Below are 14,425 nucleotides of genomic sequence, written 5' to 3' on the forward strand. Positions count from 1 at the left end.
GTCAGTCACCCTCAGGTCGGCTCCTTCTGTCCCCCTCCCCCCGGAGCCACTGGGCCTGGGCTCTAGAAGCACCAGAGCAGGGTCCTCACCGGAGCTCACACTTGATCTGGACCCAGCCGGGGCTCCGCAGGAAGGACCAGGGCTGGTACCACTTCTCCACGGTGGGCAGGCTGGAGCAGAGCACCTCCAGCCACAGGTGTAGAACCTGCTCACTGGGGACAGGTGGGGGAAGTGGGCATCCACAGAGCCTTCTGAGGACCATGGGTGGGTCTCCCCTCCAGTGCTGGGCTGGGCGGCCCCCACTCCAGGCTTCTCTAACCCCAGCCCCCTTCCCTCCACTCCTCAGGTGACCCAACCTCCTTTACTCAGCCCCTGGCTCTAGCTCCCTCACACTGGGAGACACACTGCCCCCAGTCCTGTCACAGATCTTTCCTCTCTGCATCTGAGAGTAAAGGAGGTGGGGTCACTGCCTGCTGCCAGGCAGAGGGGCCTGAGCCCGGCTGGTCAGTCCAGGAGTGAAGTGCATACTCACCAGCCTGTTGGGCCACAGCCACATTCTGAGCGTGTCTCTGCAAACCACTCTTCCTCCCACCCCAGAGGGCAAATCCAGAAACCCTCCTTTACCCAGACCTGAGCCTCACAAATGCCCGAGGCCTCTCAGCAGGCCCCTCCCGAGTCTGCTGCAGCAGAGGCATTCCTGGGAAGCCCTTCACTGGTCCCGTGCTTCATAAACCCTCACACACCTTCCCCATAAAGCAGCAGCTCGTCTCGTGCTGGAGGAAGGTCTTTGGGGGTTACCCTTGCCACCTTCCATTTGTCCAACTCCTGCGGACCTGGAAGGCCCAGCTCACAGCCCCTGCTCCCCCACAGGGCCAAAGCCAGGTGGCCACTCACCCAACTATGGCCTGTCACACCCACAGTAGGCACAGACACTCACTTGAGCCCCACACAGATGAGAGAGCGGAGCTTGACATCCATTTGCGCGTGTGCAGCGTCATGGGTCACATTCACAGACTGCACGGCCTAGGAGACACGGCTGTCACAGGTGCCCCAGCTGCCAGCCCAGGAGCCACACCCCACCCAGGGCCCTGCCTACCCGATAGAGCAGCTCCTCCGGGGTCAGAACTTTGCCATCTTCATCCAACCTGGGGAAGGCGGGAACCCAAAGCTGCCACGTGTGCAGGCCTGGGCTGCCCTCTCCCTCCATGCTGCTGCCAGGACCCCTGCCAGGGTGGGGAACTGGGGCCCCGTTACCTGTACGTCTTACACAGCACCAGGCGAGAATACACCGAGTCGAAGTCTCTCTCCACCTCGCGGCCTGCTGCCTGGAGGTTGTATGGAGAGAATGTCAGGGACGACGGGGTAGGGTCCAAGTCAGTGCACATCACCACCCCATGAGCTGCTCCTGCCAGCTCCACAGAGCCCAGGGCCCTGGCGAACAGGACATGGAGGACATGGTCCAGCCACAGACTCACCTCCTCGATAAACAGCCACGGGTGGCAGGCGCCCCCAAGCAGAGACGGCTTCTTCAGTCCGTGTTCAAACAGGGCCTTGAGGGCTGGGCAGAGGGTCCCTCGCACAAGGTCTGTGACGCCCTCCGTGACAGTGTCATCCCCCGCGATGGAGTACTGTTGGTGGGGGATGGGGTCTGAGAGGCCCCAGCCCTGCACCTGCAGCCAGTCACCCTCTCCCTGTCTTCACATCCCTTGCCTCAAGCCAGAACTCGCTAAGGACACAGGCCCTGGCCAGGAGGGTGCAGGCCTTGCCAGGGTGGAGGCAGCAGAGTTCCCAGGGGCAGCCCTGCCCTGTCCCCTTCTTACCTCTTTGCTCCGTTCATCCAGGACTTCCACAAATTTGGCTGGAAACCAGCCTGTGGGAGAGACAGGGTCCTGTGAGGAGCCTGGTGTCCCCACACTACCTCCCGCCCTGTCCCAAAGGGGCTGAAGACAGGCTCAGCCCTCCTGGTGAGGGGAGGGGACCAGGAGGAATACAGCAAAGTGACCAGCCTCACCTCTTAGGCCATTCAGCTCCCCGACCCAGCAGTGCTCATCCTTCTGAGAAATGATCTGTAGAAAGAGCAGGAGGCAAAGCTATGTGCCTGGGCCCAGCGCCTTGCACACCACCCGGTTTCCTCCTCGGCCAGGCCAGGGGGATGGAAATCCTTGGCAGGCACAGGGGTTGGTGAGGCTGAATAACCTGGCTGTACCCTCAGGGCCAGCAGGGGGCAGGACCAATGGTGCCTGCTCCCAGCAACCAGGCTCCACCTGCCTCTGAGCACCGCCTCCCAGCCTCGCCACGCACCGTGATGATGTCATTCTTGCGAAAACCCAGCTCGTCATCATCGTGTCGCTCGAAGTCTAGCAGGGCCTTGGCCCTGCGCCGGTGGCTGCGTGAGCAGGCCACGTAGTTCTCGTGGTCCCGCTGGTGGCTCTCCATGCTGTAGTCTGGCGTCAGCTCCTGCCAGAGAGTGGAAAGGCCCTCTACTCAGGATAGGGCTGGGAAAGGAGAGCCACCCCAAGTCGATCCATTGGGCACAGGACTAGGAGCCTGCGACTCACCACATTACAGTTTTTGGGGTCAGTGCACTGGAAATGGCGTGCCACGCGCAGGATGGCTTCCCGGAGGTCAGCCACCAGTTCCGTCTGCTTGATGTTCTTGGCCTTGAGTGCTTCCAGGTCGTCCTCCCCTGAGGACCCAAAAGGCTATGACAGCCATGGCTCCTGCCCGGTCCCCTTCCCCACTCCAAGGAAGCTCAGGGCCCAGCCGGTGTGAGGATGGCGGACACCCCTGGTCTTCGCCGCCCTCCAAACCCAGGCTCCAAGAGCTTAGGCTCGGCTGCCGGGAAGAGACCGCTGAACTGGGCCAGGACTCACCGAAGAGCAGGGAGGTGAAACCAGACTTCCTCCGCTGCGTCCTGCGACGAACCACCTGCGGGCACGGGGATGGTCGGCCTCAGGAGGGCTTCCAGGGCCCAGCCGAGGGGAAGCGCTCTCAGCGCCAGAGGGAGGGCACAGAGCCCTTCCTGGGGGCAGCTCAGGCCTCTCACGGGGACTACCTCATGGGAAATGGCCTCCAAGGCCGACTGGGTCAGAAATGTACTCAGTTCAAAGGTGGGTCTTCCTGCACCCAAACTGGTGTCCCTCCATAGCTGGGTTCTGCTGGGCCAGGCCCAGCCTGGGTGCTGAGCTGGGGGTAGGGGGGTGGGGGATGGCACAGCGGAGACCCTTGGGGCTCCTCCCTCACAGGCCCACCTGGGAGAGGTTGGTGGTGGTGCTGGTCCCCAGGAGCTGACCCTGGTCTGCAAGGAGGTAGGCCAGGTGCTTGCGGCGCTGGGTCTCCACAGCCACATCCGTGAGGGAGCCAGCCAGCCGCATGGCCTCCCCCAGCAGCAGCTCCGCGTCCTCTATCTGCGAGGGTATGTCCGACAGTGTGTTGAAGATGGAGGCCGAGTTCTCTGACTGGATCAGCTCCTCCTCCTGGGTCACGTGAGGGGAAAGGGGGAGTCACTGCCCGGCACCAGGCCCAGGAGCGGACCCCCATCAGCACCCCCAGGCATGTGTGACTTCCTGGAAGATCAGATGAGTCCCTGGCCCAGGAGACAGCCCCTGAGGGGCTCCTCACGGGCAGCGGGGCCGGCGGGGGGGGGGATAGGGGTAGGGATGGAGGGGGTGGTGCGGGGTGGGGGGCTGCAGCCGCACCTTGAGGCGCAGCATGCCCAGCGTGGCCTGGAAGAGCACCAGGGAGCCCTCGTAGAAGAACAGGTCCCAGAGGCGCAGGAGCAGCCTGATATGCACCACGCTGGCGAAGGCCGTGAGGAACCAGTGCAGCGTGATCAGGGACAGCTCTGTGGACAGACAGGGACACTGGCATGAGACAGTCTGAGGGAAGGGGCACTGCCAGGAGCTGGGGAGGGGTGAAAAGTGTCTCCCAGAAAGCAGGAGACCCGCCCACCCTGCTCCGAGGGGAGGGAGGAGACAGTGCAGCTCAGAGAACAAGATCAACAAAGACTGCAAGCACAGCGGAGCCCCTTCTTCCCCAGCTGCTGCGCCCCCTGCAGGCTCTGTCAGGAAGCACCGATTCACAGTATCTGAGTCAGATGGCAAGAGCCCTCAACCCGGAGAGGACAGGCGGCCTTACCGATGTCATGCTCCTGGAGCAGCTTGTCCAAGCGGGGCAGGTACTGGACGATGAGGTGGCGCAGGACCCGCTGGTCGGTCTGGACGCCCAGCAGGGTGGTGCTGAAGTAGGAGGCAGGGAGCAGGTCCTCGATGATGGCGCACATCATCCAGAAGGTGTCCTCCTCCTCCAGGAACAGCAGGAGGCAGGCGGCCACCTGGCCAGGGCAGGGGGACAAGGGGCCTCGACCCAGGTCTCCACACGAATGAGAAGCAGCACCTTCTGAGGGCCACGTCCCGGACCGCGTGCCTTCCTTGGGCACTTCTACCTCCACCCCTGCTCCGGTCCTACTGCCCTGGATTGGTCCCTGGGGGCACCCCTCCCCTTCCCGCCTGTGCTCACCATGCCTGTGCCCTGGCAGTAACCGATCTCAGGGTAGAGCCAGGCCAGTGCTCGGAGAACCCTGCGCAGGCGAGGCACCCCGATGCTGCTCTCATTGGCGAAGCAGGCGTTGCTGGGCATGGTGCGGAGCAGGTCCTTCTCAATCTGTCAGCGGCCCACCCCAACAAGCCCCTGTGAGACCGCTGCCCCGGTGGGCCCACCCCCTCCACACTCGTGACCTCTGACCCAAGAGGGCACTCCCCAGGTGGGCTTCTCTCCCAGGAATGGGGATTCCTTGTGCTCCTCTCTTCAGGGGTAGAGCCAGCTAGTGTTTGTAGCTGATTCTACCAGATTCACTTGGGGAACTTACAAACAGACAAAAGGCAGATTCCTGGGCTTTGGGCCAGGACTATGGAATGAGGGTCTCTGTAACGAGGCCTGGAAATGTGTGCTTACGTCTCCAGGTGACCCTAATGTGCTCCCAGTTAGATGGCCTTTTTGGCAATCCCCCTGCTGCCTCAGAGAACTGGGAGGGAGCCGGAATGCCAAGGAGAGACCAAGGGGACTCCTGTACCCCAGGCAGCCCACTGCCTGCCTGCAGGACCTCCCGCTCACCTGCTTGGCAGCAATGGTCTCGTCGTTGGAGCTGTTCTTCACCACCTCCCGGTAGGACAGCTCCGAGTTTCTCTTCTTCTGCAGCGCCCCAGAGAGCCGCATCCACAGCTGCGGGAGGAGCCGAGAGCGTTCAGGCTTGGGGAGACACTGAGCCCGCGGCCCTCTGTGGCCTGGCCTCCACGCCTCACCTGCGGCCTCATGCTGTGCGGGATGCCGGCCAGCACCAGGGAGCGGAGCTTCTCTGAGCGGGGCAGGGAGGCGGCGATCTTGTCCCAGGTGAGATCGCCCACGTCGTGGTTGTGGGTGAACTCCAGGTGGGCCTGCCACCGCAGCCGTTGGGGAGGGTCCTCCATCAGAGACCCGGCAGGCAGCCTGCTGGAACTGGGGTCGGCACCCTCTGCCAGGAAGCACCCAGGACAGGGCGGTGAGCCAGGAGCAGGAAAATGTCTCTGGGCTTCCAGTCCGGGGCCCAGATCCACCACGGACACTCAGAGCCCAAGGAGCACTTGGACCAGCAAACTGAGCTCTTCACTCTCCCCAAACCTGCCCTCCCGTGATCTCCCAGGCCCACAGACCCCCCTCTATTCCCCGGATGCTTGGGTCTAAACCTCAGAGCCACCTCCACTTCTACCCCAGGATCAAGCCCTCAGAGCACAGGCAGAGTCTCTCCACTCTCACTACCTCTGACCACTGCCCTTCAAGCCATCACCTTCCTTGCGGGTTACCACCTCATCCTTCCTCCCTGTTCCGCCCCTGCCTCCCCAAGGGAATCCTCCACACAGCAGTCACAGCGCTCTTGACCAGGCAAGTCAGATCGTCACTCTGCTCAGAGCCTCTGGTGCCACTCACTCGCCCGCCTCGCTCCTACCAATCGGCACTGGTGGAGGCGCCTCACCTACTGCCTCATCGCGCTCTGACCCGCCTCCTCCCTGGCCTCATCTCCTACCTTCCTCCTGCTTCCTCCACTCCAGCTACCCCCACCAAATCACTCCCGCTCCGCGCCTTTGCACTTATGGTTCCCTCCCTTGTCTATACACACTCCCTGCCTCTTCCTCCCAGTGTCCGATCAAACGCCTCTGCCTTCGAGAAGACTTCCTGTGAAGTTAATAGGAAGGCTTCCTGGTTCCGGGATTATTTCACAGCTCTTCCCCCAGCACAGGATATATTTGTTTGTTGGTTTGTTTACTGCTGGGGAACTCCACGGACCAAGACCGCCTTCGGTTCTGTCCACGGTACTGAGATGCAGCAGTGGGGAGTGGACAGTGGCCTCCTGACTGCTCCGATCATGGACGAGCCGCCAGCCGCCTGGCAGTCTCGGTGTGAGTTAGCCCCACAGGAAGCCTCGTCCTCACTCACCCTAAGTCACAGCCTCAGCTTTCTAGAATTCCAACTTTAGTGAATTTTCACACAGTAAAATGCACAAATGTTAAGGGACCATTTTGCTGAGTATCGATAAACAAATGTATAAACACTGTCTCCATGGAGATAGACTGTCCCCATCATTCTAGAAAGTTTCCTGAGTTCCCTGAGCTCTGACTTGCCAATATATGCCTACAAACGCGAGAATAAGGAAAACGTATGCCAGAATTGTAAATATGAATGACCTGAAGATGACTGGTTTCAACCAATTAAAATCTTTAGTTACGGTTATATCTAGTCACAGTAAGAGGCCGTCCTGGGTTCTGGAAAATAGCTTTCCCCAGAGCCCACTCAGGAACCAGCAGGTGAATTTATACTAGGAAACAATGGAAATGGCCTGCAGGCCCACTCAGAAACATGGTTATAAAAAATAATATGATAAAACCCTTATAATGGGATATTATGCAGCCACTGAAAAATATGCTTTAAAACATTTTTTAACAGAAAAAAATGCACATGGTATGATGTTGAACTCTAAGAGCAACATAAAAACATGTAGCCTGGCTGGTGTGGCTCAGCTGGTTGAACACATGCACGTATCAGGAGGTAGCCAGTTCGATTCCTGGTTAGGGCAAATGCCTGGGTTACAGTACAAGCTCAACCCCCAGTGCTGGGTGTGCAGGAGGCAGCTGATTGATGTGTCTCTCTCCCTCCCTCCCCTCCTCCCTCTTTCTCTAAAATGTCAATAGAAACATGTATACTAATAAAAGGGTAATATGCAAATAGTCAGGATGCCCTCATGTGTAACGAACCATCAGCATGCTGCATGCACAGCAGGAGTGGGTGGGCGGGGACTTGCAGCATTGGGGACTTGCATCATGCCATCACAATCTCACCAGGGGCCCTGGTGATCCCTCGGCTCCACACGGCATGGAGGCAGGATCCCAGCTCTGGCCTCTTTGGGGTAATCCATTGAGGAGCCCCAGATGGGTGGGCGGGGCCCACCTCTTTTGGGCCATGGACTGTGGGGCTCCTGCACTATGACAGGGCACAGGCCAGGCTGGGGACTTCCCACCCCGAGTGCACAAATTTCATGCACTGGGCCACTAGTATTTTTAAAAACTCTACAAATATGTATATAAGGACAATGGGGGAGTAAAGGGTAAAAGGGGCCAAAAATATGGTAATGGAAGATGATCTGACTTTGGGTGGTGGGCACACGATGCAATATACAGATCATGTATCACAGAAATGTACACTTGAAACATGTGTAAAATATTTAACAATATAAAATATATAAAATAAATTTTTTGTTAATCCTCACCTGAGGATAGTTTTTACATAGATTTTGAGAGAGAGTGGATGAGAGGAAGAAAAAGGGAGAGACAGAGAGGAGAGGGAGAGAAACATCCATGTGAGAAAGAGAGACATCAATTGGTTGCCTTCCATGTGCACCCTGATGGGCTGAGGATCGAACATGAGACCCTTTGGTGCATGGGCCAACACTCTACCTACCAAGCCACACTAGCCAGGGAAAAACCTAATTTTATTAATCAATGTCACCCCAATAAAGTTAATTTTAAAAAAGAAAATAAAGAAGTACAAATTGGTAATTACAGAATAGTCACGGAGATGTAAAGCACAGCATTGGGAATATAGTCAATAATATATATAATATATAGCCAATAAAGGCTAATATGCTAAGTGTTCCTCCGACTGGTCACTATGACACACACTGACTACCCCGGGCAGACACTCAAGGCAGGAGCTGTTGTGACACACACTGGCCATGTACAAAGAAATGGCGCTGCGGACCTGGTGCCTACAAAGCAACACTCAGCTTCCCCCAAGTGGGACACAGACCCTGTTACCACCCTGGACCAACACACACCAAATCACTGCCAACGCTGCCGAGACCCAATGGTGCAACATGCAACCCACAGCCCAGCCCAGCCCAGCAATGGTCGCTATGGACACCAGGTAATGACATCATGTAACAACACCCAGCTTCTTCTCCCTAGCAACTAGCCCCCTTGGAGTTTCTTCAGTTCAGGAACATGACTTGCTTTATAGCCAGGTGCAAACATTTTACACTTTAACCAAATGTCTGTGAAGCATTTTCCCGTGCCTCATCTCATTTGATCATCACAGAAATCCTGGAGTAGTGTAGATAGGAGACTCAGTGGAATTCAGCCAAGGCGGGTGCAATTCAATATATAGTTATAAACACAAAGCTAGAAAAGGATACACTAAAATATCAGCAGTTATCTTCAGGTTGTGGGATTATAGGTTATTTTGTTTTAATCTTTATACTTTTCTGTATTTTCAACTTCTCTACAAGGAACATTGTTTTTATTATCAAATAAAGATTAATAAAATTAATCTAAAAAAATCACAGTTCCTTGAACAACACAGGTTAGGGGCACTGTTCACCCTCATGGTAAAAAATCGAGAATAACTTAAGTTGGCTCTCTGTGTACACAGATTACCAACCACCAGTTGACCCCTAAACAACCTGGGCTTGAACAGCAACGAGGGACCCTGGAACTAGGGTCCTCGGCAAGAACACCTGCAAGATGACACTCACGGGGCTCAATCTCACCTTCCTTGTCCACCCGGAAACCGAACTCGTCATAGTAGAACTCTGGTTGCTCCATTGACTCTTCCTTCTAGAACCAGGATTAGGAAGAGTCAGTCATGCAGCCTCCAATCTAGAACCACAGGTTCTGAATATGCTGCCCATGATGCTGCCCAGACTCAGATCAAAGACCTTTGTGTTCCTCTGAAGCCTCTGTTCATCACTCAGCTACAGGTGCCCCTACCTTCTCGAATTCACCTGGCATTTCCTTTCTTTTCCCCTATGTCAAATGAAATAGATCAAGGCATTTGTGTCCTCATAATACTGAGTACATAATGCCATAATACTCTAACCTAGGGGTGTCGAACTCAATCAGAGAAGGGGCCAAAATCTAAAATCCAGCCTAAATCTCGGGCCGAATGGTTTACTGAACAGTCATAAACTGTCATTGTGATGGAAACGCAGCGGAGTGCAGTGATGACAGCGCAGTGCGGGCCACATTGCAAGGCCTGGCGGGACGGATTTGGCCCACGGGCCTTGTGTTTGACACATGTGCTAACCTAACAACTCATTCACAGAGAATGTGGAGCTAAGATGCCATCTCTGATGGTGGCCTCTGACCCTGTGTGAACAGGGTGCATAGCCACCCACTGGGAGCTTGCAGCGGCAGGTCCCCCCAGCACCACAAAGTGGGAGCATAGCCACTGGTCACTGCTGTACCTGCATGTACTTGGCCAGGATCTCCTGGGGCCATATGCTCGGAGTCAGGGCTGAGAAGGGACCAGAGGCAGAAGGTATGTGGCTTCCTGAAAGCAAGGAAAACCAGGAATAGGAGATGAAGGCAATGCAGAGCACACAGAGAAAATTCAAGTTGAGATATCCACCCCCATCCCAAGAGCTCCAGCATAAAGGGAATGACTGCGCCATTTAAAGTGACAGGTAGCCGAAACCGGTTTGGCTCAGTGGATAGAGCTTTGGTCTGCGCACTGGAAAGTCCCAGGTTCGATTCTGGTCAAGGGCATGTACCTTGGTTGTGGGCACATCCCCAGTAGGGGGCGTGCAGGAGGCAGCTGGTTGATGTTTCTCATCAATGTTTCTAGCTCTCTATCCCTCTCTCTTCCTCTCTGTGAAAAATCAATAAAATATATTTAAAATAAAATAAAGTGACAGGTAGGCAGAGGCAGAAACTCGGGAATGTGCACATTTCTAGAGGAAGGAAAAGGAAAACCCCCACAAAAACCAGCATGTTAAAAGCACCACCAAACTCCCTCTCCTTGCCTCTCCCTCCACTCAGAGTGAGGATTTGCAGGGGGAAAGGGGGAAGAGGACAGAGACTTAAGGAAAATTGGAGAGCTGAGCTGAGAAGAGAGCTGTGACTCTCCCAGCTGCTCCGCCAGAAGACTTCCTCCTTCCTCAACCTCTTACCTGGATGGCCATGACCCTCAAAAGTACGTGAAAAACAAACAAGCCGCTTCACCACACTGAGTGGGGCCTCCTTCTTTCTGCAGAGCTTCTCACCCAGTGCCCCGCCCAGGTCCCTCTTCCCACCTGACATTGTGAAGTGAGGCAAGTCTTCTGCAGAGCCAGACTCAGAAGTTTTTCCTTCCTGACATCTTACAGCTGGAAGGCTCCTCAGGCTTCATCTGGTCCAGAAACATGTGCCCTGGCAGAAGCAAAGGGGAAAGTCATTCTGAAGCGGCCCCTCCTGAGTCCTTCACCCACCACTCTGCGTTTGCTGGCCCAGCGGCGGTGGGGAGGGAAGTCCTGGCCACTGGTCACCAAGGGAAGGGAGAATCACACTGGAAAAGGCCTTTTTCTGAACATTTCATCTGAGAGAAGATCCACTCTAAAGAAGCTACAAAAGCAATGTTCTCCACAGCTTTGGAGCCAAGGGGAGGGTCCGCTCAGTTCCCATATTAAGGAAGGAGAGAATCACACATCCAGACTTCCTGAGGCCCTATGCTCAGACAAATGTTTAATTAAGAAAATAAAACCCAACACCATCAAAACCTCCGTGAATAGGTTTTCCTGAGCCAGAATATTTGAGGAATCATTTAGAGAGAATACAACTCAGCTTCTGAACCAACACCCACACATTCCACTTCCTCCAACAGTGTGCTCTCCCACATTTCCCACTAGCCTTATAGCCTGGAAACTAGAAAACTGCATCTAATTCAGATTTCTACTGTCATTGTTCCAGGCGACTTCAAACTACGGCCCGCGGGCCACATGTGGCCCGCAGAGGAGTCTGATCCGGCCCGCCAGGTTTTTTGGGCAGTGAGCGCAGCCGAGGTGTTACAGTAGGAATTAGTAGTTCATATAGTCCGGCCCTCCAGCTCTCTGAGGGACCGTGATCTGGCCCCCACTTTAAAAAGTTTGAGGACCCCTGGAACCCTGCCTTCCTCCCCTCCCTTTTTTTTCACTTGAAAAAGACTTGCCTGGCCAGCGTGGCTCAGTGGTTGAGTGTTGACCTGGTCAGGGCACATGCCCAGTTTGAGAGCTCCTTCCCCAGTAGGGGCATACAGGAGGCAGCCGATCCATGACTCTCTCTCATTGTTAATGTTTCTCTTTCTCTCTCCCTCTCCCTCCCTCTCTGAAATCAATAAAAATATATTTATAAAAAAAAGAAAAGAAAAAAAAGACTTGCCTGGCCGGGTAGCTCAGTTGGTTAGAGTGACATCCTCATACACTCAGGTCAGGTTCTATACAGAATCAACCAATGAATGCATAAATAAGGGGAACAACAAATCGATATTTATTTTTCCCTTCTCTCTCCTCCCCCCTTCTTCGCTCTAAAATAAATTTTTAAAATGTTAACAAACAAAAAAACAACAACAAAAAAACCACACACACACAAAAACAACAACAACGAAGACTCAACAAAAAGACAAATAGCTCAATTTAGAAAATGGGTAAAAAATATGAAGACACTTTTCTCCAAAAAAAGAGATGTGGGTGGCCACTGAGCTGGTAAATAATGCTGGACATCTTTAGTCATCAGGGAAATGCAATCAAAACCACAATGTGAGAGATAGAGATAGAGAGATAGAGATAGAGATAGAGATAGAGATAGAGACAGAACCAAGATGGCCGTGTAGGCAAAAGCCACCACCTCCCACAACCACATCAAAATCATAACAAAAATACATTAACAAGCATCATTCAGAACCGCCTGAAAATTGGTGATTCTACAACTAGAAAAACAAAGTACATGGAGACTAACAGGAGGGGTGGGGGTGTGGAAGGGCTGGTCAAACACCATGTGTGGCATTTTTTTTTTCAGTTGGGAGGGATATAATGGGGTCCCAGCCCCACCCCAGACTCCCAGCCCAGGATTCCAGACCTGGGAAGAGAAGTCCTCGTAACTTTGGGCTATAAAAACCAGCGAGGATTATGGCTGAGTGACACGGAGGCTGCTGGAACACCAGGCACTTCTTATACGCCCCCTTCTGAGCTCCAGCACCAGGCCACGGCTTTGAGAGATCTTGAGCACATCTATCATCTATCTACTTACCTATCTACCTACCTACCATGTTTCCCTGAAAATAAGACATCCTCCGAAAATAAGACCCACTTACAGGTTTCCTTCTGAGTGAAATATAAGGCATCCCCCTGAAAATAAGGTCCCCCTAGGCTAAACATGACCGATTTGATCCACTGATTCTGAAAGAAATGGAGTCACAAGAAATTCACCAGGAAATTCAGGAATTGGATTGTTATGATGATCTTCCAGAAGATGATGACATGATTGTCATTGAATAATGAGTAAATTCTTGATACTGTAGGATTCACAGTTTGTCTGGTTTGTGTTGACAACTACCGTACTACCGTACCGTATACAGGTACTAAATTTCCTTTATTTTCATTTAACAATAAATGTGTACAGTATTATTCTTCATGGAAAAATAAGACATCCCCTGAAAATAAGACCTAGCGCATCTTTGGGAACAAAAATTAATATAAGACACTGTCTTATTTTCGGGGAAACAGGGTATCTACCTACCTACTTACCTACCTACCTATCTACCTACCTACCCACCCTACCTACCTATCTCCCTTCTTTTCTCCCTCTCTCAAATCAATGAAAACATATCCTCAGGTAAGGATTAAAAACCAGTGTTCTGGCCCTGCCAGTGTGGTTCAGTGGTTGAGCATTGACTATGAATCAAGTAGTTAAGGTTCAATTCTCAGTCAGGGCACATGCTGGGTTGTGGACTCAATCCCCAGTAGGGGGCATGTGGGAGGCAACCAATCGATATGTGTCTCTCACATCAGTGTTTTTGTCTCTCCCTTCCACTCTTGTCTAAAATTCAATGGAAAAAATATCCTCGGGTGAGGATTAAAAATAAAACAAAATAAAAGCTCTTCTGGCAGTAGTGCAGAGACAGCAAGGCAGAAGGGGTTGGAATGATGTTGGCTTTACTATAGTGAGAAATGACCAGATTCTGGATATATTTTAAGGAGACTCTGCAATTACACACACACACACACACACACACACACACACACACACACATATATGTGCCATATCTCCCATGAACTGCCCTTGAGTCTCTGAATTCCCAACAGGAGCCGGATGTGACATTGCTAAGCTGGGCAGGCAGGTTTTTCCTGCCTCTGATCACTATGGAAACCAGCCATCTGTGAGCCTGAAGAAGCAAATGAGGAGTTAGCCACATCACTGGCTGCCTGTTGTTGTCACAGAAGTACTGCGCAGCAAAGATTTTTGAGAAACAACTTTGAGGTGCTCTAAACAGAAGCTTTGAAAATTAAATTTTATTTAATGCTTAAAGGTATCGGTCTTTTTACTCTGCTTCCAATATTTCCCCCCCTAGTCTGTTGACCTCACATTTCCTACAAGTTCACAAAGCGAAGATCAACAGATGTCATTCTAAATCATTGGGGTGTGAGAGGCAGGGGGTGGGTAGGGGACTCTTGATATAGATTAAAGAGATCTCGTCCTTTATCTACTCCTGACCTACTAACCTGTTCTCTCCTAGTTTTCTTGACAACACAGCAGAGTTGCCCCTACTGCACAGGTGGTCACACATTTTCCAGGGAACACAAAAGCTGTAAGCAGCAAAAGCAAAACCACTTGTATTCTAAGAGGCCTCTGATATCCTGAAGACTATTTTTTTGTTCCAGGAAATGTCAGGACACTGAGAGCTATCGCTAACAACAAACTGGGTGAGAATACAAAAACAGGAAAGTCTGAGAAAGGCTGGAGAAAGATGATAATGTGGCTATTAGAAATGCTTTTTAAAAAGTAAAATTAGACAATAAATGCTCAATAGGATATGAGCATTTTATTGGAAATGAAGGAAAATATAGGAGTACTTTTATGAAGGTAGAATAGAAAAATAATGAAGTTCTGTT

The 14,425-nt window shown here is 52.7% G+C and overlaps 1 protein-coding gene across 3 annotated transcripts in view; it reads right to left on the bottom strand.

Annotated features, from left to right (window-relative positions):
- SGSM3 (small G protein signaling modulator 3) overlaps window positions 1–14,425 on the bottom strand; it is a 31,532-nt gene that overhangs the window by 675 nt on the left and 16,432 nt on the right. The window contains exons 2-20 of one of the 3 annotated variants that reach the window (XM_036459358.2): window positions 10,598–10,712; window positions 9,770–9,855; window positions 9,074–9,140; window positions 5,301–5,509; window positions 5,113–5,220; window positions 4,519–4,662; window positions 4,138–4,333; window positions 3,699–3,844; window positions 3,252–3,476; window positions 2,874–2,928; window positions 2,559–2,686; window positions 2,302–2,457; window positions 2,012–2,066; window positions 1,821–1,870; window positions 1,476–1,628; window positions 1,255–1,325; window positions 1,097–1,145; window positions 938–1,023; window positions 90–212 (exon numbers count right to left, since the gene is read on the bottom strand). In XM_036459358.2, coding sequence (XP_036315251.1) covers window positions 90–212; window positions 938–1,023; window positions 1,097–1,145; window positions 1,255–1,325; window positions 1,476–1,628; window positions 1,821–1,870; window positions 2,012–2,066; window positions 2,302–2,457; window positions 2,559–2,686; window positions 2,874–2,928; window positions 3,252–3,476; window positions 3,699–3,844; window positions 4,138–4,333; window positions 4,519–4,662; window positions 5,113–5,220; window positions 5,301–5,509; window positions 9,074–9,140; window positions 9,770–9,855; window positions 10,598–10,604 — 2,114 coding nt within the window. In that variant the 5' untranslated portion in view covers window positions 10,605–10,712. Of the gene's footprint in view, window positions 1–89; window positions 213–660; window positions 774–937; window positions 1,024–1,096; window positions 1,146–1,254; window positions 1,326–1,475; window positions 1,629–1,820; window positions 1,871–2,011; window positions 2,067–2,301; window positions 2,458–2,558; window positions 2,687–2,873; window positions 2,929–3,251; window positions 3,477–3,698; window positions 3,845–4,137; window positions 4,334–4,518; window positions 4,663–5,112; window positions 5,221–5,300; window positions 5,510–9,073; window positions 9,141–9,769; window positions 9,856–10,474; window positions 10,497–10,597; window positions 10,713–14,425 lie in introns of those variants that run through there. The other 2 variants (XM_036459361.2, XM_036459360.2) reach the window with 2 other exon arrangements.

This window comes from Pipistrellus kuhlii, unplaced genomic scaffold (assembly GCF_014108245.1).
Source record: "Pipistrellus kuhlii isolate mPipKuh1 unplaced genomic scaffold, mPipKuh1.p scaffold_m20_p_3, whole genome shotgun sequence".
NCBI lineage: Eukaryota > Metazoa > Chordata > Mammalia > Chiroptera > Vespertilionidae > Pipistrellus > Pipistrellus kuhlii.